General features: G+C 32.2%; 1 protein-coding gene across 1 annotated transcript in view; it reads left to right on the forward strand.

The window, feature by feature from the left end:
• The window catches only part of LOC143066709 (uncharacterized), a 45237-nt gene extending 21494 nt beyond the window's left edge, over positions 1 to 23743 (forward strand). The window contains exon 2 of the mRNA XM_076239528.1: positions 22363 to 23743. Coding sequence (XP_076095643.1) covers positions 22363 to 22784 — 422 coding nt within the window. The 3' untranslated portion in view covers positions 22785 to 23743. The remainder of the gene's footprint in view (positions 1 to 22362) is intronic.
• The last annotated feature ends 1864 nt before the right edge of the window (positions 23744 to 25607 follow it).

Genomic DNA, 25607 nt, shown 5'->3' on the forward strand with positions numbered 1-25607 from the left:
TCTTTTGAATAACGATAACGAGCAAAATTCAAAATTTAGAACATGACCTTGACCTTTGACCTTGACCTCAATTTCAGCCAAATGGACCAAGGACTCAATATCAAGAGACGTTAAGCCTCTATACGACTTAAAATGTGTGAAATTATCAAACATATCGTCTATCTTAAATTTTCATGGGGAAATAACTCTCATAAGATGTCATCCGATCACTTCAGTCAAAATTAAATAAATCACTCTTAAGAGTAGAAGAACAAGTTGGTGGAAACAGTTTGTTAAAATCTTTTACGGTTTTAGAAATATAGCGATAACAAGAAGAAGGGGACGCGGGGAGATAACTCCACTAAGAATAATTGTTCAGTCACACAGGGTGAGTTTTGAAACCCCCATTACTGTACAACACCATTGGCCAAAAATCCATTCGATGTGTTGTAAAACAAAAAAAGCATCTCAGAAGGCAGAAGAAAAAAAAAATTCAAAACCAATTCTTCAGAACAATTGAAGTGGTTTCGACCTCGATAATAAGAAGAAATTTAAAAAAAGGATGTTAGAAAATGTCACTCCTTGTTGATGTAATTTGGTACTTCAAACTGATATAAAAAATAAAATTAATACCGTAGTTATATGCAGGAGACTTAATTGTTTTATAATGAACAAGAAAGAATTTTTAGACAAAGGTCAAAATCTAGAACATCAAATTGACCTTTGACCTTGACCTCAATTTCAAGGTCATAGGTCAGTGATTTTAAACCAAAAGACCCCAAGTCAATCACTTGTATGGTTGTGGAGAAATCCCGATTTCAAATACAAAAGGGGAGAAAACTCCTATAAGAGTTGATCAAAACACTTCGACTTAAATCACGTCGACTTAAAAGGGTTGAAGTTGCGCCTTATCGTAAACAGTTATTTGGAAAACACATCATATCATTAACTGTAACAGTTTCTTTTGAATGACGATAACAAGCAAAATTCAAAATTTATAACATTACCTTGACCTATGACCTTGATCTCAATTTCAAGGTCATAAGTCATTGAACTCAAATCGGAAGACCCGAGGTCAATCACTTGTATGGTTGTGGAGAAATACTGATTTCAAATACATGAGGGGAGATAACTTCTATAAGGGTTAACCAAAACACTTCGACTGAAATAGGTTGAAGTTGCGCCTTTATTGAAAACAGTTATTTGGCAAACACATCATATCATAAACTGTAACAGTTTCTTTTGAATAACGATAACAAGCAAAATTCAAAATTTATAATATAACCTTGACCTTTGACCTTGACCTCAATTTCCTTCAAACGGACCAAGGACTTCATCTAAAAAGACTATAGGCATCTACGACTTATACATTTTTAATGTATGAAATTATCTAACATATCGCCTATCTTGAATTTTCAAAGGAAAATAACTCCCATAAGATGTCTTCCGATCACTCCAGTCAAAATGAACCAAATCATTCTTAAGAGTAGACGAACAAACAGTTTGTTACGGTTTTAGAGATATAGCGATAACAAGAAAAAGGGGATGCGGGGAGATAACTCCTATAAGAATAAGTGTTCGGTTACACAGGGTGAGTTTTGAAATCCCCATCACTGTACCACATCATAATTATAAATTAACTGTTTACAAAACTTTTAATTTTTGAAATACTAAGGCTTTTCTAAGTCAGGAATAGATTACCTTAGCTGTATTTGGCAAAACTTTTAGGAATTTTTGGTCCTCAATGCTCTTCAACTTCGTACTTTATTTGGCAATTTTTTTAACAACAAATAAATATTCTTTATTCTTCAGATTGTTTGTTACAATTTTACTTCAATGTCCAGGCTTCAATAAAATATACCTGGGAAATACTTTCTGGGTATCTAGGAAAATACACAGAATATAATACAATATAAACATTTTTTTTCCTCTTCAGATTGGTTGTTGTTAATTTAGAGCCCCATGAGGCTTTCAGTGTTTTAAAATAACTGGCAAAATTAATCATTCTTAACCCCCTTTTTTGTATTCGCCAATAAGTATGTTTCTTTTTACTTATCATTTTTTCCTTCCCAAATATATTTGAAACAGCAGCTTTCAACTTCTTTTAGGTAAATATCTGGAACTTTGCACGAAGTAGCCAAACATGTAAATTTTGGTAATATTAAAGATTTTATTATCAGTATTTTCACAACCATTGTTTTAATTAATGATTTTATTTTATTATCTATTTTAGGTTCCGAATTTAACTTTTCACATTGATGTCTATCGTGACAAAATAAATGCCTAAAGTTTTGATGGGTTTGTCTGTCCAGCGTATGCCCAGCGTATGCCCTCAATCTTATCTACGCTATTTTTAAGCACCCAATCCAAATTCCTTCTTTTTAACGGTTTAACTTCAACCCTGAGAAAGAACAAAATGTTTCAATTATATTCATAGCTTTATATATATCTGATTTTGAACTACAAAACACTGTTGTATCATCAGCTAATTGTGATATTTTGATGATATGTGTTTTATTATCTATATTAATACAAAAACCTATACCTGGGGTTTGCCTCAATCGATCGGCCATAATATCGACCGATAAAGCAAACAGTAAAGCCGATAAAGGAAACCCTTAACGGATTCCTGTAGAGTTTTCAAAAATTTCGGATACCCATCCAGTATTTATTACACACGTCTGTTTTTCCTTACATATAATGTTTCCATCCATGATATGAATAATTCATTGAATTCAAAATGTTTTGGAACGCTCAACATAAATTCCCATTCCAAAGAATCAAAAGCTTTTGTAAAATTAACAAATATAATAGCCACATCTATTCAATTTGATTCTGCATAGTCCATTATATCTTGGATTTGTCGTAAATTAAATCCAATAAAACGATTTTTTACATATCCGGTTTGATCTTCATTAATTAATTTAGGAAGAAGCTTTTTTAGTCTGCGCTAAAACATGAGATAGTATTTTCAAATCTACATTTAATAATGATATTGGACAATAATTTTCCAAAGATAATGGATAATTTTTTTTAAATAATACAGATAGAACACCTGTTTGTTGTGTATATGAAAGAAGTTTTTCCTCATGTCCCTTATTTAGAACTTTTACTATCATTGTTTTTAATTTTTCCCAGAACGTCTTATAAAATTCTAATTTTAAAACCATCTAGACCAGGTGATTTATTTAGCTTCATCGTGTTAATAGCATCAGTACATTAATCTATAGTAACCTCCCCATCAAAAAAATTGCAATCAGAAACATGTACAAAGTAAAAGTTTGTCAAATTCATCAAAGGTGTTGTGTACTGTGTCTATGAAGGAGGTATGTAAATACTATCCGGTCTTATTATTGTAGTTAAATGTTTAAACAGAAATATTTTCTTCTGAATCATAAATTAATGAATTATCTTTGCACCCTATTATATTCAGAGAAAACTAGTAAATTCAGAGAAAATATTTCCTGAAATTATAATACAGATTCTATTTTTTATTTTCTATTCAAGCAAAATTTTTGGTATCTCTATCAGCAGGTTTGGATTCAAAATAATGCATGCCCTATCAAATCGTACAAATAAATTCAATGTCCCATGCATGTAAGTTTCTTCCCTCTCAAAAGAGTTTACTTTGAAATAAAAAAAAGTACTGTATTTTTTTCCGTACAAAAAGAAAGTTTATATTTCAATAAAATTGCCCCTGGGATGGGTGAGTCGTCTACCTAGTTATATCCATTTCTCCTCTTCTTAGATTTATTAATAACCTCAATGGCTGCATATTTGTTGATACCTACTTTATTGAGATGTGTTTCTTGTAAAAAGCAATGGAACACTTATTAAGCATAACCCAATCTATAACTCGTAATTTTTATACGACCGCAAAAATTGAAAATTTTTTGGTTGTATATTGGTATCACGTTGGCGTCGTCGTCTGAGTTAGAGTGCGAAGACTTTTAGTTTAAGTCAATAGAAATTTATAAAATTTAAACACAAGGTTTATTACCATAAAAGGAAGGTTGGGATTGATTTTGGAAGTTTTGATCCCAACAGTTTAGGAATTAGGGGCCAAAAAGGGCCCAAATAAGCATTTTCTTGGTTTTCGCACTATAACTTTAATTAAAGTCAATAGAAAACTATGAAATTTTGACACAAGGTTTATGACTACAAAAGGAAGGATGGGATTGATTTTGGGAGTTTTGGTTCCAACAGGTTAGGAATTAGGGGCAAAAAAAGGGCCCAAATAAGCATTATTCTTGGTTTTCGCACAATAACTTTAGTATAAGTAAATATAAATCTATGCACATTTTAACCAAGAACTAGTATTAATGACATTGGACATGATTTCCTAGGAAAATTAGTCTGGAGACAAATTTTATTAAAAATATTGATACACAACTCTTTCGTTTTGTCTTTAACAATTTTAAAACATACATTTATATTCACCTTTTAAAATTAAGGAAATGGACATTTTAACCAAGGCCTAGGACTATTAATGACATGGACATGATTTCCTATGAAAATTAGTCAGCTTGGGACATAAATTTTATTAAAAATATAACTATGGAACTCTTAAACATTACTAAAACATAACATGAAACATATATTTCCATGGTTTAAATTATTTGAATTTATTTTGGATTATAGGACATGATTACCTAGGAAAATTAGTCTGGGGACATATATAACTAACATCGGACTACATTTACTAGTAAATTCTGTAACCATGGACTTTTTATACTAGTAATATTTGTCGAATTATAGTTATCCCGTACCATTGTAAACTCGTACCAACGTCAACTCGTACCACTAAAAAAAAACTCGTACCAATGCAAACTCGTACCACTGCTAGCTCGAACCAACTTATTTAAATGCATTTAAATGGTGTTAAATAATGAAGATATACTATACTTTCACTCAATACCTCTCGAGTCTGTAAAATATATATAATTTGAAAGTACAATGAACAATTTGTAGCTAATGTTCCTCGTCTATTGGTCCTGGATAGAAAATACTTGAGTTGGGTTTTTAAATTACTTATATTTGTAATATTATTAAAGTTTCACCCCAAGAAAATATTTATTTTCCATTAATAAATCTTAGCAGTTAAAACGGTTAATCAAAATGATTTCCAAAATGAAATTCTTACTGTCTATCAATAACAATGAAATGTAACTGTTTCCTGTTAAGGGGTTTTCCAAATTTTCCCGCCAAAAAGCACATGGCTTTCAACAATTGTAAACATAGCATTCGATTTGTGATCATGGATTACAGCTTTAATTAATTTAATTTGGATATAGATATTCAACTTAAGGTACAGTTAGAGCAATGTTTTTTTTTTACTTTCTTCTGGATTAAAACTAGTTTGAAAGATCAGTTTAAAAAATAAAGCTTATAAAAACATTCGAATTTTTGTCTAAGCTTTCCTTAAAATCCAGTATAAAGTTCAAGTGATTCAACTTTATTTTTATTAAGTTCACGAAAAAAAACAACATAAAACATTCATGTTTTTTAATATATTTTTAATGGTACGACTTCCCAGTAGTACGAGTTTACGTTGGTACGAGTTAACTTTTTTGGTACGAGTTTTCCGTGGTACGAGTTAACTCCGCCCAGACATATTTTACCAGGACAAATTTATCACTTACATATATACGTCAGTAGTCTATTAATTTAAAGTTCAACTGATCACGCTGTTGGCGGCAATTTTGAATTAGAAGACGAAATTTTAGTATCTTTTCTATTTAGACGCAGGGTTTCAAATTAGCGGTGGTCCGAGGTCTGCGACCTTCCACTTTTGCAGTCGGACTTTCTACTTGGTTACTAGCTACGCCCGACGGACCTTGAAAGAAAATAAAAAAATAACTTTGGAAACATTTTCACCAAAGTTTCCTAATAAACGATCTCATACTTATTTTCATCATTACTATTCATGACAGCGATGTTCAATTTGTTCAACCGCTAGCTTTATTCAGAAAATCGCCGATAAATAATGTGTACATGTAAATCCGAGTAAAATCGTATCTCACTATCTGTCAAAAACAACATTGAAAACAAAATGGCTGCCGCGAGATTACAATATCTGATCCGATTCCGGAAGCGGATAAGGGTAATCCCGGGTTTTGGCTATAAAACTAAAAAAATCCAGACAGGTGACAAAATACATCTATTACTATGCATGGTAAATAAATATAAACACTAGAATTGAAAACCAAAAGATATATGTAAAAGAAAGAAAAAGCAGATTTTAATGTCAAAATCCAATACAATGTGACAGCTGGGAACAGTTTATCTAACAATATATATGTTCCTGGTAACAGTATAATTTTTTTTTATCAGTGATAAATGTTGGTAATGCATGTTAAATGCTTTTCAAGTTAAACATATTACTGCAATTTCAAGGGGTATTTTTTTCTTCTCAATTTTGATAGGTCAGTTAAAATAGCTGGAAGTTTCTTATATAAAAAAAAGATGTGGTATGATTGCCAATGCAGGCGCGGATCCAGAGGGGGGTTCCGGGGGTTGGAACCCCCCTTTTTTTGGACGATCAATGCATTTGAATGGGGACATGTAATTGGAACCCCCCTTTGTCCTGGGTTAGGACCCCCCTCTTTTTAAAATGGCTGGATCCGCCCCTGCCAATGAGACAACTTTCCAAAAGAGAACAAAATGACAAAAACTTGGTAACGGTCAAGATCCCCACCCTAAACCATATATATTCATGTATGGGACAATATAACAAATCATATGAAATATAGGTGGAGTTCGTGGGGCCACTCTACCCCCTTCTGTTTGAGAATTTATAACGGTCGAGATCCACAATCTTAAAAAATATATATTTATGTATGGGACAATATTACAAATCAAATGAATTATAAGGGGGTCCCTATGGTCACTGTACACCCTCCTGTTTGAGAACTTGGAAAAATTCGAGATCATCCCCCTTTAACCATATATACTCCTGTATAAGACTACATAACAAATCAAATGAAATATAGGGGACGTCCCTGTGGTCACCCTACCCCTCATGTTTAAGAACTTTGAAACAGTTGGGAGCCCCAACTCTAAATTAAATGAAATATAGGGGGAGTCCCTGCAGTCACCTGATTGAGAAATTGGAAACAGTCGAGATCCCAACCTTTAAATTAAACCATATATATTCATGTATGAGAACTAATCAAATGAAATATAGGGAGAGTCCTTAGGGTTACCCTACCCACTCCTGTTTGATAACTTAGAAACAGATGAGATCCCCACCCCTCAACCATATATATTCATGTATTGGACAATATAACAAATCAAATGAAATATAGGGTAAGTCACTGGGGTCCCCCACCCCTCCTGTTTGAAAACTTGATAACGGTTGAGATCCCCACCCATAAACCATATATATTCATGTATGGGACAATATAAAAAATCAAATGAAAAATAGGGGTAGTCCCTAGGGTCACCCCACACCCTCTTGTGTGTGTTTTGAGATCTTGTAAAAGATTGAGATACCAACGCCTAAACCATATTTGTTCCTGTTTGTCATTTCAAAAAAGATTGAATGGCATACAAGGTCAATCTCATACGTGACAAATATGCATATCACTTTGCTAGACCCTAACACCTGTCATTTTATTCCAAACTTAGACATCATGGACTTGGGGTGGAGGTGGGAGTCATTTACATTTACTATGGACAGGTCAGTCAGACCTCACCATTGATCCCTGTAGTAGTAAACATTTGTCTCATTTGTGTCTCATAACTTTTGTACTGTACAACACAAACTCAGTTTTCTTTCCTGGGAAGCAAGTCCATTCATATTTTTACAAGCTCGTACTAAAATCAACTTGAACTACTAACAGTCAACTAATACGAACAATTACAATCAACTAGAAGAACTGCAATCATTGCAAATTTGTACCACTGCTGACTCATGAAAGACTCATGACCATTCGTGGTCATGTGCGTTGCTATTGAAAACCTTGATAAAATATGATTTATTTGCCTTAATGATTAATTCATTAAATGAACATAAATGTACAATTATATATGAATGTTTAATGTTTGTTCTTTTAAATCTTTAAAAAAAAGTTGAAGCAACATTGCCAGTTTTCATAATTATGTTTGCCTTGGTTTTTGGTTAACTGCCTACAGTGCTTACAGCGCTTTGATTTATTATGGGCCCAGTTTTCAAGTTGGTCCAATCAAGATCCAAAATTATTATAGTTTCAATTGCACAGTATTCAGCATTAGCAAGAAATCTTTAATTGCACAGTATTGTGCAATAGCAAGTATTTTCAATTGCACAGTATTGCGCAATAGCAAGAAATATCTTATTGCACAATATTGCGTAATGGCAAGCAATTTTCAATTGGAGTTATCTTTCTTTGTCCAGAATAGTAGTTGAATCAACTTAAATCATTATTTACAATATACAATGTATATTCACTTTTACTTCCAACTGATAAATTAAAACAATCTTTACCATTCAGTGATAACAAGCACTTTTTTTACATTTTAATATTTTATGATGTATTTAAATGAGTAGTTATTGTTGCAAACTCCATTAGAAATTTGAATTGAGATAAGTTTTGGGATAAGGGAAAGGGGGATGTGAAAAAAAATTGAGGGGGGGGGGGTTCAATTTTTCTCATTTCAGATTTCATAAATAAAAAGAAAATTTCTTCAAACATTTTTTTGAGAGGATTAATATTCAACAGCATAGTGAATTGCTCAAAGGCAAAAAAAATATTTTAAGTTCATTAAACCACATTCATCATGTGTCAGAAACCTATGCTGTGTCAACTATTTAATCACAATCCAAATTTAGAGCTGAATCCAGCTTGAATATTGTGTCCTTATACTTGCCCCAACCGTTCAGGGTTCAACCTCTGCGGTCGTATAATGCTGCGCCCTGCGGAGCATCTGGTTTTCTTCATTTTGCATTCCATTAACATTAGGTGTTACATACATGAATATTTGTCTTTGTAATGATTATTTAAAAGGCACTTTAATTTCGTTGACCTATTAATACGATCTATTCTAAAATTAGAGAACAAATTTTCAATTGACAACAGGTAAAAATGTGCGACCTTATTTAGCCTCGTGTCAATTATTAACCCGTGAAGTACGGATGTACCTCAGGTGCAAACATTTCTTTGATCACATGTTACAATAAATAAATTTGGTGTATTTACTGTCTTCTGATTGGTTAAAAGTATTACTCTTATTTTCAATGTTGTCAATTTTTATGGCGACACGCCAATTCTGACGTTGTGTATTCATACGCCAACATGTGTGTACGTTGTTATAGTTGATATAAATAATATAAAAAGTTCTTTGAGCCTTATTTTTGATAGAAATTTATTGATAATAAGGCAATAATTTATTTTGAATTTATTGAATCCTAAAATTTATTTTTGACTCTTCACATTTTACATAATCCGCTTCGCGGATAATTCAATGTGAAGAGTCAAAAATTAATTTTAGGGTTCAATAAATTCAAAATAAATAATAGCCATTCATTAAATGTGTATAAAAATTAAAGCATTCAATTTGGATAAATAAATCTACCTCTATCATTTTTGTTGGATTATATTGCAGTTCACTAAAAACTAAATGAAATAAAAATAATGTGTGAATTAGACTTTCTACACATATGAATTAAGTATATCGCAATTGAAAAGTGCACTTACATATGAGGCAGGCTATAGCTGAGTCTGAATTTAGAATGGATTTAAATACTGATTTAGAATTCATACGTAAATGATTTTTTGGATTATTCCACGTGTTATCCTTCAATCATTTGATCATCTCAATTTTCACGGGAATATTTGGATCAAGGTTAAGGTCAATGATTAAATTATAACCAACATCGGACAATAGATAGTACAACTTCCGTATTTACGTTACATAATAATGACCTCCACAAAACTGAGTTGACAAATTGTTAAAATCAATGTATTGTATTTATAATAACTAATCATAATTCATATATATATAAATATAAATTTACTGTATAATCTCCCTGGTTAAACAGTAACTAATTTACAGGGATACCCGGCTGAATGCTGGGAGTCGACTAATTTGTTAAACAGCAGGGAAATGTGCAATAAAAGATTTATCGTTTAAAAAAAAACATTTCTAATAAAGTAATTAATTTTGGATACATATCCAATATTGTTTTATATGTTTGGTTATAAATTACTTTGTTATAACTTACAACAAATGATTTGTTTTTGTTATCAACTAACAGTAAGTTCCAAAAAGCATGTACTTAGATTTTTGATTGCCAGTTTTCAAGTTGGTCCAAATCAGGGTCCCAAATTGAACTTTGTTTTGATTTCATCAAAAATTGAATATATATGGGGTTCTTTGATATGCTAAATCTAACCATGTATTTAACTTTTGGATATTGGACCATTAAAGGTAAATGTCCAGTTTAAAATTTTTAAGCTCTGAGACCACATTCATTCTGTGTCAGAAACCTATGCTGTTTCAACTGTTTAATCGCAATCCAAATTCAGAGCTGTATCAAGCTTGAATTTTGTGTCCATACTTGTCCCAACTGTTCAGGGTTCGACCTCTGCGGTCGTATCAAGCTGCGCCCTGCAGAGCATTTAAAAAAAAATATTTTAGTGTTCGTTTTCAATTCTATGTAGAAGTTATTCTTAACAGTTAAGTGCTGTGTTTTAAATGATTTGAATAAGTGTGTATGGTTAAAGTGCATGTTATGATGTAGGAAATCTGTTTATAGTTTTTAGAATGTCCCTGTATTTGGAACAAATAAAAAACTTGATTTAAGCAATACACTAACTAAAACATGATTGAATAATTATTTGAAACCAATAAAAAAGGTGATAATTTTTTTCCCTCGTGCGTGTTAAATAAAGGCAACAGTAGTATACCGATGTTCGAAATCGATTGAGAAAAAAACAAATCCGGGTTACAAACTAAAACCGAAGGAAAGAGGAGAAAAACAACACAAAAGAAACACAACATTAAAATGTAACACACACAGAAACGAACTATAATATAACAATGGCCATTTTCCTGACTTGGTACAGGACATTTTAAGAAAAAAATGGTTGGTTTAACCTGGTTTTGTGGCATGCCAAACCTCCCGCTTTTATGGCAATGTTAAATATAACAATAAAATGACAACATTACATGACAAGACTACAATACAAACTAGTATCTCAATTGTTTGTAAAACAATTGAAAGGTCTTTCCTGTAAAAGTGATGTTTTCGTAATGTACTTTGTATGACCTTTCGTTTGATATACGACAAGCATACCATCTGAAACTTTTCGCTTTTTACACTTAATGACCTCATCCGCCTACATTTTTGAGACCGAAAGTATGATATATGTAACACAGGGTAGATGAGCTTTCATTTGATATGCGACAACACCATGTTCTAGAAAGTTTGATTTTTGCACTTAATAACCCCATCCAACTAATTTTTGGAGGTCGGGAATTTGATATTTCAAATGTACACATCACGACCTTTCATTTGATATACAACAACCCTATCGAAAAAGAAAATTTATTTTTTGCACTCAATGACCACATCCAGCCAATTTTTGGGGAACGTCAATTTGAAATTTGAATTGTACGCTTCATGTTCTTTCATTTGATATGCGACAACCTTACCATCTGAGAAATTTGAATTTTTGCACTAAATGACCCCACCCGTTCACCTGGGATGAAAAAGAGGTTTAAATCTTTCATTTTTTAAGTAGAATTTATTGAGACCTACAATTTGATATATCAGATGACCCCATTTGACAAAGTGCCAAAAATGATGCAATATCAACGATATAAATAGAAGTTATGAAACTTACAAAGTCAATGCAAAACATGAAAATTTCAAAATGGTTTTTTGGTGTTTTTTTCCATGGAATGTTTTTGGTATTTGGTCAAACATATAACTATGTCAACCTCTTCAATTTCTAAAACATTTTAAGTGGTAAGCTCTTGATGATTCAGAAATACATGCCTCCGCTCACAAAACTTCAAACTGCATTATCTCTAAAACGACAATAGATATCTCAAATATGTTCAATGGTAAATGATCTACAGTTGAAGGACAACATTATAGAAAAGAATTGGGACAATTTCAAAGTTCACCAAGGTCACAATTAATCATCAAATATATGATGCAATACCAAACTTGAGAACCGGAAGTCGTAGAGACATGTGACTACCACCATTCAACTCAAGACCACTTGACCTTTCAAATATCACAAGGTCAAGGTCATAGTATAATGTGAAGGTCAAGGTGAAATTTCATCATGACCTGACATTGATCTCAAATTGAAGGTCTTGAGCTACTGATCATCTTTGCAGTTTATAGTAGGTTGATATCTGTTACCATTAAAAAGATATACACACAATACTATACTTTTTAGAATCATCCCGTCGTAACTTTTGAACAGACAGTCGGACATTTTTTGACTTATCATATAAAATGTAGAGCTTGTCGAGAGGAACATTTTATACGCTGTATGTATGCAGCAAAGTCTTATCGTTTTCCTAATATGTAAGCTTGAAATTGCAGCGTAATTTTTTTTTGCACTCAGTGACCTTTGACCTTGACTGCATATTAAAGGTCACCTGAATTAAAGATTATTGGTGAAGGTCCTAAGTCTCTAAGACTTCTGGTTCTCAAAATACAATTTGTCTAAAATTATGTACAATTTTTCAAGGGGAATAACTCCTTATAAGGGTTAATAACAAAATGATTGTACATGCTCATTAACATTGCCATCTGTTCCTGTACATGTTGCCGTTTTCAAATCGATTCTATCTTTTATACTTTTTGAGAAAAATGCAAAGAAAAGAAATTGTTTCAAGGGGAAATAACTCTCATAGGGGACGATGAAATCCTATTCAGCCTCACATGGTAATACATCATGATAAGATCTACATTGTGTCCAATTAAGGTCATGATATCTTTAAAACCAACAAGGGGGGCCATGTTGAAAAAAATCAATAAAAGGGAGATAACTCCTAAAGGGGATGATGAAATCCTTAACAGGGTCATTTGATTATACATCTTGGTGAGGTCTAGCGATGGTTCATATTTGGTCTTAATAACTTCAACAGAAACAAGAGGCGGGCATGTCAAAAAAATGTTGGAAGAAAAAAAAGAAAAAGAAAAAAAAACACTAGTATCTCAATTGTTTGTAAAACAATTGAAAGGTCTTTCCTGTAAAAGTGATGTTTTCGTAATGTACTTTGTATGACCTTTCGTTTGATATACGACAAGCATACCATCTGAAACTTTTCGCTTTTTACACTTAATGACCTCATCCGCCTACATTTTTGAGACCGAAAGTATGATATATGTAACACAGGGTAGATGAGCTTTCATTTGATATGCGACAACACCATGTTCTAGAAAGTTTGATTTTTGCACTTAATAACCCCATCCAACTAATTTTTGGAGGTCGGGAATTTGATATTTCAAATGTACACATCACGACCTTTCATTTGATATACAACAACCCTATCGAAAAAGAAAATTTATTTTTTGCACTCAATGACCACATCCAGCCAATTTTTGGGGAACGTCAATTTGAAATTTGAATTGTACGCTTTATGTTCTTTCATTTGATATGCGACAACCTTACCATCTGAGAAATTTGAATTTTTGCACTAAATGACCCCACCCGTTCACCTGGGATGAAAAAGAGGTTTAAATCTTTCATTTTTTAAGTAGAATTTATTGAGACCTACAATTTGATATATCAGATGACCCCATTTGACAAAGTGCCAAAAATGATGCAATATCAACGATATAAATAGAAGTTATGAAACTTACAAAGTCAATGCAAAACATGAAAATTTCAAAATGATTTTTTGGTGTTTTTTTTCAATGGAATGTTTTGGGTATTTGGTCAAACATATAACTATGTTAACCTCTTCAAATTCTTAAACATTTTAAGTGGTAAGCTGTTGTTGATTCAGAAATACATGCCGCAGCTCGCAAAATTTCAAACTGCATTATCTCTAAACTGACAATAGATATCTCAAATCTGTTAAATGGTAAATGATCTACAGTTAAAGGACAACATTATAGAAAAACAATTGGGACAATTTCAAAGTTCACCAAGGTCACAATTAATCATCAAATATATGATGCAATACCAAACATGAGAACCGGAAGTCGTAGAGACAAGGGACTATCACTATTCAACTCAGGACCACTTGACCTTTCAAATATCACAAGGTCAAGGTCATAGTATAATGTGAAGGTCAAGGTGAAATTTCATCATGACCTGACATTGACCTCAAATTGAAGGTCTTGAATTACTGATCATCTTTGCAGTTTATAGTAGGTTGATATCTGTGACCTTTAAAAAAATATACACAAAATACTATACTTTTAAGAATCATCCCGTTGTAACTTTTGAACAGACGGTCAGACATTTTTGGGCTTAATATATAAAATGTAGAGCTCGTGGAGAGGAACATTTTATACGCTGTATGTATGCAGCAAAGTCTTATCGTTTTCCTAATATGAAAGCTTGAAATTGCAGCGTAATTTTATTTTGCACTCTGTGACCTTTGACCTTGGGTGCATATTAAAGGTCACATGAATTAAAGATTATTGGTGAAGGTCCCAAGTCTCTACGACTTCCGGTTCTGGAAATACAATTTTTCTAAAATTGTACACAATTTTTCAAGGGGAATAACTCCTTATAAGGGTTAATAACAAAATGATTGTATATGTTCATTAACATTGCCATCTGTTCCTGTACATGTTGCCGTTTTCAGATCAATTCTATCTCTTATTCTTTTTGAGAAAAATGCAAAGGAAAGAAATTGTTTCAAGGGAATATAACTCTCATAGGGGACAATGAAATCCTATTCAACCTCATATGGTAATAAACCTTGATGAGATCTACCTATTGTCCAAATAATGTCATGATATCTTTAAAAACAACGAGGGGGTGCCGTGTTGAAAAAAATCAGTAAAAGGGAGATAACTTCTAAAGAGGATGATGAAATCCTTAACAGGGTCATTTGGTAAAACTGCATGATGAGGTCTATCAATGGTCCATATTTGGTCTTGGTAACTTTAACAGAAAGAAGGGGCAGGCATGTCAAAAAAATGTTGGAAGAAAAAAAAGAAAAAAAAGAAAAAAAAAACATTAGAAAAACAATAAGGTCTTTCCTCGCGGAGAGGAAAGACCTTAATAAATGGGAGAACATATAGGACCGAGAAATATCTACCCTGACACCTTCATTTAAGGGCAGTATGTTAATATTTTAAATAATTTTGGTCAACAAATGTAAATTTATGGTCCTGAAATGTAGAAATTTTTATATCAATTACAGTTTTCCGATGAGTTTGTAACCAGTTAAGGTTCTAATTGCTGATTTTTATACAACTCAAAAAAATGTGCGGTCGTATATTGGTATCATGTAGTCGGTGGTCAAGCGGCGGCTGCGTCGACGGAGGCGTCGTCCGAAGACATTTGGTTGCCGGACAATAACTTAAGTATAAGCAAGGAGGTTATATTAGAAGGAGAGAGGACGAAAGACGATAATTACACATAAAATGTTACCAACTTTTCTGTAAGTGGGTGTTAATTACTTGAGATCGACTCTGTCACAGAGGGAGATTTTGTCCTAATAACATACCCGAGTAAGAACGGAAACACCCGAGGTGTCATAAACTGACCGGAAATATAATTATTGATATATTAATACGATTTTTTGTGATATTTTTTATTAAGTAATTAAAAATTTAAATTTTATGTTAAAAGTTAACTTCTAACCAATAGAAATGAAACGAATATGGGCGTTTTTCAATAAAAGCGTACATTTCAGACCTAAAAAAAATGGAAAATCAACTTGTCTAAAATTTAATTTCAAGAGTTATTTTGAATACCTCTATAATAGACCTGTTTGTAAACAAAAAGTGCAATCTTAAATATTCTTTAAAATGATATTATTTTCATAATTTGTGTACTGTTTCGTAGGGGACTTTTGTCCCCTACGAAACTTCTTCTAAACACACATATTTTTTGCAATTTTTAATGTCTCCTATAGACATTCCAGTTTGTTTACTTTAAATACTAGAAAAATATCATTTTTTTTCTGAATTAGAAAATCATTTTTATCGATAAAGATTAGACAGTACTTCACATATGAAGGTTCAACTTATGTTACGTAGTGGACATTTTGATGCGTTTCGTAGTGGACAAAACCGTTTCGTAGTGGACAAAAAGTTTCGTAGTTGACATCAACCCTATTATATGTTAATAAAAACATAATAAAAATTACATGAAACTAACCCTTGTTAATTGTTTTGCACGAATATAATTGAAAAAAGATTAAAAAAAGACTCCATGGTAGTGGTAGTGTCCACTACGAAACGTTTTTCTCCCATACTTGTTTCGTAGGGGACCGTTTCGTAAGGGACGTATTCGCATGCTTTATTTTTTCCCCACAATCACTATATTGTAATAGTAACAAGACTGATTGTATTCATCAAAGCATTTATCAAGCTGTACACTTATATTTTTTTCATAATTTTAAAACCAGATACTGAAGGAGATTTGACCCGTTTCGTAGGGGACATTATCAAAAATACGGTATCACTCTGGTCCATTTGATGTTCTCAATTTTTCTTACCAACAATTTAATTGCCGTTATAAAGGTATCACTTCTTTTGTAAGACCCTAATGTTTATATCTCTTGCAAACAAAAATTACATTGATTTTATAAAACTGTTTATTGGCAAATTTTAATGACTTCGTTTCGTAGTGGACAATTTGTGAGGGACACACCTTCTGAAATTAAAAAACCTATATTGAAAGCTGTTTATTAGAATATGTTGGCTCTGAACATACTTTTGAATTATTAAAGAACTTATGTAAAGTAAAAAAAACATTAATTTCTTCATTTTTTTACGATATTTTAGAGTATGAATGTTGGACAGGCGATCTAGGGACATGCCATTTTGGTAGTTTTGGACCATTCAGGAGTCAATATCTTATCAATCCCTCTAAAAAATAAACTGTTTCTTTGCTTAAAAATGTTAAATCTAATTCAATGTACTGACTGCACAAAAAATTACTTGCAAAGATCAAACACATTTTTTTTAAAGTGGCTAGGACAAGAAAATACGTTTTTATTGAAAAACGCCCATATCCGTCTCATTGCGGTCAATGTTAATACCAACAGAAAGCACTTTTACGTTATTTCCCGATAAATTTCTCTATGTTTCAATTGCAAATATTCTTTCCGGTCACCGTAACTAAAGTACTTTGCATATTCGTATATTTTCTATGATTATTACCTGCCAATTCTCATCAACAGGAATTGACAGGTGAAGCGAAAATCTTTGTTTAAAGCAATGTAGTGTTGAATAAAAATCGCACACTAACTTTCCTTTAAGTATTAGATAAAATACAAAGGTAACAAAGAAACAGGCCGGTAACAACCGTTGCCGGATAGTTTTTCTGCACGAGTAGTCTGACTACAAGTGCAGAAAAACTATTCGGCTGGTTGTAACCGGCCTGTTTCTTTTGTTACTTTTGTTTTTTATCTGACTTGTACGACGTTTCAAGAAAGTAATAATACTTTTAGCAAGACTAAACATTTGAGAAACGTAGACAGCCATAAAGCAGTAAATGTAAGTTATAGCATAAACACATTTGTTTTTCATTTCCCTTCAACCGAGATTTTTTTTCATTAAAAAATTAAAAAAAAACAGGAATTTAATAATTTGATAAAAAAAAAAAAAAAAAAAAAAGAACCATTTCAAGTAAAAGATAAATGTTTTACACATTTAAGACTTTTTAAAATGCAACTTCGTAAAAAAGTAATATATTAAAGAAATATTTTAGTGGTAAGAAAGATAACGTTTGATTTTTATGAATAAAACGGAAAGCGGGGAAAAAGGGGGGGAGGGGCTAATTCATTTTAAAATAAACAGGCTGTGATCTTTATTTTTGATGAAAAAATGCAGGATGTGCCATTCCATCCCCCCCATTCCCCCTTAAAAAAAATCGTGGAAATCGCGCGTTTGTTGCCAAATACATAAATTTAATATGCAGTGGTGGGAGTCCCGGGGATTGGAACAACCCTTTTTTTGACGATCAATGCATTTAAATGGGGACATAAAGTTGGACCCCCCCTGTTTTGTCCTGGATTTAGACCTGGATCCACCACTGATATAAAGTCGATAAAAGTGAATTAAATGTTTATGAAAAAATGGATTTTGTCTATATTCAGCCATATACTTTGCAAGTGTTGATCGGGATTAAACACGTGTTACTATATGATCCAATCGCAGCTTACCGCCCAAAATTGATGACATAAGTTGAATGATTTTCTTCTATAGTGTGTGATAACATTGTGTGAGGGAATTCGACGTTTGATGTACCACTGTTCACTCCAGTGCAATTTATGACAATACCACTGCATCAATCAGAATTATTTTTTTTGCAGTGTTTTAAGAAATGATTTTGCTTTGTTGTCGCGTATTATTTGTGAAACATTCAATGTTTTAAAAAGGCGAATTTTCTTTATAAAGTCAATGATTATGTTGACTTTTGAAGGCCAAACTTTCTACAGCCTTAAATACGCTAATGAAAGATCCAAAAACTATACCAATACATAACGACATGTTTATGAAATTATAACAAATCTATTGATTAACAAATTTTTACTCGTTATTGCAAAATAATGAACTTAATATATCTGATATTTTCTCCCTACCCAGTTTACCCCTATACATTTTATGATGTGGACTGGTCATTGTTATTGAATCGTAGGCAATTTGATTGGATTAAGTTGTTATTAGTTTACCTTCAAACTTGTTTATGCTTTTCATACATGACTATTGATTAATTAGAACGTGCATGAATGTGTACGGTAACTAAAATGACCTTCAAACTGGACACTGGACGAGTCAATATTATGTTTTATCAATGAAAGTTAAGGTATGAAAGGTAAGAATTGCCACTTATTCGATTTTCACAAAATTTTCGGAATATACAGTTGAAAGGTTATTTTTTAAAAGCCTATTGTGAAGAGTAAAGAGAAAGTTTACAAATAATACGTTTTGTTCCATTAAACAAGTCATTTTCGTAAGAGAAATACCGAAATATATTTTACGCACGACTACGGCAGATAAAATTATTATTTATCATAATAAAAAAAAGCATTTTTCAGTCTCATTGGAATATGTTGATTACAATTAATCCCAAACTTAAGAAGTAAGTAACTAAAGTCAAAATATGTCCGATCTGCCTATTTCTGCACATCAAAAGTCAATACGATCGTTTTAAAGTCAATTTCGTCTACCTCACAAAATCTTGTTAGGCACTATAGATTTGCTGCTTATTTGGACGTGTATTACATGAACACTTTTTGTTTATAGGATCAATCGTGCATTGGTGAGTTGATAGGGATTTTATCTTTTGATATTAGATTTGATTTTTATTTACTTATTTCCTGTCTTATTTTTATTGAAATATACACGTCAGTATCATCCTTTCTTTACTTTAAGCATTGTCCAAAATACTATTCATGTCCATATATTGAAGAAAACATTTATTGACCGAATATTTTGCTTCATAAAGGGGGAAGTATGTTCTTTTTTTAGTATATTACTAAGTGTACTGATATGAATAGTATTTAACTGGAAATGTTTAAAACAAAGATATTGATGCTAACGTAAATATTTTGTTCAATAAAAAGACAAGAAATAAGTCGGTGAACCAAAAAGTTCAAATCTAATTAAAAGTTAAAGTGCCCATGAACTCACTGATCATGCACGAGTGATTCTATTCATAAAAAGTGTCCGTGTAACAACTAAAAAGAGTCCGTGTATCGTCTAAAAAGAGTCCGTGTAACACCCGTTAATGTACTGTTTTTCTATAGCTCTGCGGGGGGCAAAGTCGTACAAACCCTCATAACTTTGTCATTTCTTTATCGTTTTTCACGGTAGACAGACGATTGATTTTGAAATTGAGCGTCCAATCTTTTTCCATATCATAAACACCTATATACTGCATTGTTACCAAAATTACACCTGAACTTTAATGACCCACTCACTGATAACAACCACGTGACATATGCGATTTATCTATTAGCCCGAACTGCTCGCGGTAACAGCCTGGTACATCAGAGGGCCATGTCAAGTGGGTGATAAACATGTCGGTTTCTTTATATTTTTATCATTTTTCTCTGATCGAACTGCTATCCTGGGGATGTTAATTTTGTATCAAGCAGAGTGTTCACTCTCCTTCTAATATAACCTCCTTGGTATAAGTAAATAGAAATCTATGAAATTTAAATAAAAGGTTTGAAACCACAAACGGAAGGTTGGGATTAATTTTGCAGGTTATGGTCCCAACAGTTCAGGAATAAGAGGTCAAAAGGGGGCCCAATAAGCATTTTTGTAGTTTCCAGACAATAACATATTTGTTAGTGTATGGATTTTTTCTAAAATTGTACCACAAGGTTACATACCAAAAAAGGAAGGTCAGGATTTATTTTGGGGGTTATGGCCCAAACTGTTTAGGAATTAGGGGCCAAAAACAATACTTTTCTAATACTTTGTATAACTTGACTATTTCTTGACCATTTTCAATGGGGTTTTATTCTTGAAAACTTGGGGTTCTTTAATATGCTGAATCTTACCTTGTATTAAGTTTTTAAAATTTGGTCCCCGTTTTCAAATTGGTCCACATGAGGTCCAAAATTAACCTTTGTTTGATTTCATCAAAACTTGAATTATTGAGGTTCTTTGGTATGCCGAATCTAACCGTGTATTTTGATTTTTAATTTGGGTCCCGTTTTCAAATTGGTCTACAATGAGGTCCAAAGGGTCTAAAATTAAACTTAGTTTGATATTAACAAAAATTGAATTCCTCAGGTTTATTCACAGATATGCTGAATCTAAACAAGTATTTATATTTTTAATTATGTGCCCAATGAAGTAGGTCCGGTAAGGGCCGATTTTGGCCTCACATTTCAGGTTCATCTGACAAAAGATTTTGAAAACTTTTTAAACACTTCAGTGTCTATTTCAGTTGATTCAATTAGTTTATGTGAAAGATTTTAACTGATTTACTCATTAAAAACGCTTCGATTCTAGCTTAAATATGAAAAATCTATCAAATACGCCAAAAATTGTCACCTTTCAGATGTTTTTTGTCAAAAATGAAAGTGGCCGCATCCGTGTTCATCCTCAACCTTTATATATGTTATGTTTTATCATCAAATACAACTTACATTTCAATATTAAGAATGAACACAAATGCAACCACTTTCATTTAAGACGGAAACCGTCTAAAATTTAACTTAAATGCTAAAATTGTCAAGAATTCAGTAATTTAACATGACTTAATGGTGCTAGTTCCCGATATTTATGTGCATTGTATTGTCAAAAACAGCCCATATTTATGTAGTGGAAGCATTCTTCTTTCCAATAAATAACGAAAAATTTACATTTCAACAATTTTGTAAAACTGCTACATTTTGGGACCATAAAGTGGTCTTACTGGACCTATTCCTTTCATGTTTGTCCAAATTGGGGTCCAAAATTAAACTTTGTTTGATTTCAACAAAAATTGAATATATGGGGTTCTTTGATATGCTAAATCTAACCATGTATCTAGATTTTTAATTGTAGGCCCAGTTTTCAAGTTGGTCCAAATTGGGGTCCAAAATTTTACTTTTGTTTGATTTCAACAAAAATTGAATGTATGGGGTTCTCTGATATGCCAAATCTAACCTTGTATTTGCATTTTTGATTTTTTAAGCCCTGTTATCAAATTAGTCCACATTTAGGTCAAAAGGGTCCAAAATTAAACTTTATTTGATTTCATCAAAAATATAATTCTTGGGATTCTTTGATATGCTGAATCAATCCATGTATTTAGATTTTGAATATTGGATCATAATAGGTAATTTTTTTTATTTTTAAGTTCATTAGACCACATTCTTCTGTGTCAAATATTTAATCACAATCCAAATTCAGAGATGTATCTAGCTTGAATGTTGTGTCCATACTGGCCCCAATTGTTCAGAGTCAGACCTCTGCAGTCGTATCAAGCTGCTCTCTGTGGAGCATTTTATTCAGTCTGTGCGTTCGTCCGTTTGTTCGCCGTCTGTGCCGTTTCAGGTAAAAGTTTTTGGTTAAAAATTTTTGTCTCAGGGTAGTTTTTATGAAGTTGAAGTCCAATCAACTTAAAACTTAGGACACATGTTACTGTTAATGCCAAATAAGAGTTTTAACCCCAATTTCACGGTCAACTGAACATAGAAAATAATAGTGCGAGTGGGGCATCCGTGTACTATGAACACATTCTAGTTTATTTTTCTTATATGAAAGACAGTTTAAAGCTTCAATTTTAATTTCTTTTGCAGGGTTAGAATCACCATTTATCAATCATAATTACTGTGGTAACAGTTTTATATGTTCTACAAATAGCAACATATCAATAGTGGCTGCAGGTGCATTTTCACAGTTTGCAACAGAGTATTCTTCTTTGAAAAACCCAGGAAAAGTCCCTGCAAACATGGATAGTGCACACAATCAGCCACTTATAAGAGCACATCCAGTTCATGGCGCAATCTCTCTGAATTCGTCTACTGGAAGTCAAGATTTTTTAATGTACAATCAGATGGTAATGAATATTCCACTCAAAGATGGAGATTCTGGAACGTGTATCTATATTACAAAGAGCACATCACAAGAAACTGGTTGTGTCGGTATGGCAAACTCATTCTGTTCTGGATATTCAATAGTTACACCTTTAGATGATATTATAAGAGCAATGAACAGGTAAACACAAAGATGTTTGGAACGTTATTATCTGATTATGATCCAATTTGACATGGACAATTTAATTTCAAAAGGATGTGAAAAAAAGAGACTCACGTATGCTGTTTCTGGTGGCGGCGTCAACAAATTACTTCAGTTTAAAGGAAACCATTTATGAAAAGTCAATCATATATGATGAGTAGTAAGTTGCAAAAGCACAATTTGTTTCAATTAATTTTATAGGGTAACCATCGCCTCTGCAGTCATGGTCAATTGACTTTAAAACAATTTCATTTTTCAAATGTTAAAATTTGCGATAAGATAAGTTTAATGGGGAACCGCGTATGATAAGTCAATGATGATATTTCGCAGTTAAATAAGGATTGACACATTTCATTTTATATACGACCGCAAAAAAAATTTTGGGATCGTATAATGGTATGATGTTGTCGTCTGCGTCGTCATAGTCGTCATCCGTAGACACATTGGTTTCTGGAAAATAACTTTAGTTTAAGTGAATAGATCTTTTTGAAATTTTTTCAGAAGGTTCAATACCACAAAAGGATACAGCGGATTGATTTTGGGGATGATGGTGATAACAGTTTAGGAATTAGGGGCCCAGAACACGCATTTTTGAAGTGTCAGGATAATAACCTAAGTATAAGTTTTTCAATTGCTCTGAAATTGTACCACAATGTTAAATACCACAAATAGAAGGTTAAAATTCGTTTTAAGGGATTATGGGGCCAACCGTTTATGAATAAAAGGGCCCAAAGTTTCCAGACAATAACTTGTGTGTAAGTGTAATTGATCTCTCTGAAATTGTACCACACTGTTCCATATAACAAAGGGAAGGCTGGGATTGAGTTTGGGGTTATTTGCCCCAAATATGTAGGAATAAGGGGCAAAAAAAGGGCAAAAAAGAAGCATTTTTCTAGTTTCCAGACAATAACTTGTGTTTAAATATATGTTATATAATTATACTACAAGATTCCATACTACAAAGGAAAAGCTAGGATTGAGTTTTGGGGTTATTGCTGCAAGGAGTGTTTCAAAAAAAAATTTTTTTTTTTGGGGGGGGGGGGGGATTTTGTTAAGGGATTCAATTTTTTTATTCAAATTTTTTTCATATTTCGAATTTTTGAAAAGTTTCAAAAATAAATCTTCAATTGCACAGTATTGTGCAATAGATTGTAAGATCTTTGACAACATTTATTTTTTGTCAGAGACCCATATTATTAAAAATTGTATCGCAATCCATATTCATACAGTATCAAGCTTGAATATTGTGTCCAAATTTGCCCCAACTGTTCAGGGTTCAACCTCTGCGGTCGTATTAGGCTGCGCTTGGCGAAGCATTTTATTTTGTCGGGTTTTCAGGCAATAACTTGAGTATAAGTGTATATCAAAGATTTTAGCACAGGTTCCACATCATAATAGGAAGGTTGTGATGGATATTTGTCATAGCTGTTTATGGATAAGGGGGCATAAAGGGCCTAAAAAAAACAATTATTTGACTGTATATGTTTCAACTATTTTCTACATAAGGAAATGCCTGTACCAATTCAGGAATATGACAGTTGATATCAATTCGTTTGATGTGTTTGAGCTTTTGATTTTGATTTTTAATGTTCCTTCTTGTATTTTTGTTTTTACTTTTTTGTATTAACAATGAATCATATTTTGGAAATTGTCGTATCCCCGCCGTGTCAGAGGGGCATTAAGTTTTACCCAGTTTGTATGTCCTAAAGTTGGTTTCCGTTCTCTAACTTGAGTTTGCCTTTACCAGATGTTATGAAACTTATACACCATGTGTATTACCACAAAATACCACAAAATACACATCAAATTTGAATTGTGTGGGGTGTCACTCTTACAGTTCAAGAGTTATGCCCCTTTACAAAAAGTAAATTGCTGAATTTTTTCGTTCCTGTCTTTTACCCAAATGTTATGAAACTTATCTTTTGAATGTTAGCACAAAGTTCCATACCACAATTGGAATGCTGAGATTTATTTTAGTTTTTTTGTTGTTGTATAGTTATTAAGAGTCAAAAAGGACAATAATTTCTGAATAAGAGTATGAATCTACATGAAATCTTACCACAAGTTTCCATACTTCAGAAGAAAAGTTTGGATTGATTTTGGAGGTAATGGTTCAAACGTTTATTAATATGGGGCATAAAAGAGGTCAAAAACTAGGATTTTCTGATTTCTGAACAAAAACTTGAGTACAAGTTTCAATATTGCTATTTAATTGTGCCTCGAGGTGTTACATGTAAAGTAATGTCATTTTATTAACAACATTTGTTTTACTGTCCGTTCATAAAAACAAGACATATCACTGCACGAGTCAACATTTTATTCATGTAAAGAAGAATGTATTTTAAGTTTGAATAATACTGCTGAATTATTTGTTACATTGTCAATGATTGGTTGATTTATTATTGATTTCCAAAACCAAGTGGAAAATTTATCATGCATATTAACACTTGTCATAGTGTATTAAAAGATAATCACATTTTACTTCCATTTTTCAATTTTGTTAAAGAATTGAGTAAATTGTCATATACATGTATTTTAGTTATTATAAAAAAAATAGTTCTCTTAGTTGTTACAAACACTGTGATAACAAAATAATTATTGTAGATATTTTTTTTTATTTTTCTTCAAATAAAAGTAATGAAACTCTTATATATTTATTTGTTTTTGTATTATTAATTAATTTTGTAACTTTTAGGTTTTCCGAATTTTCATGGTCCAATTGTCAATGTTATGTATTTGTGTTTCAGATAACCCTATATTTTCGATATAACCAATGATAATAATTAACTGATTCATATCTTTCAAA

The sequence above is a fragment of the Mytilus galloprovincialis genome, chromosome 3 (genome assembly GCF_965363235.1).
Source record: "Mytilus galloprovincialis chromosome 3, xbMytGall1.hap1.1, whole genome shotgun sequence".
NCBI classification, from domain to species: Eukaryota; Metazoa; Mollusca; class Bivalvia; order Mytilida; family Mytilidae; genus Mytilus; species Mytilus galloprovincialis.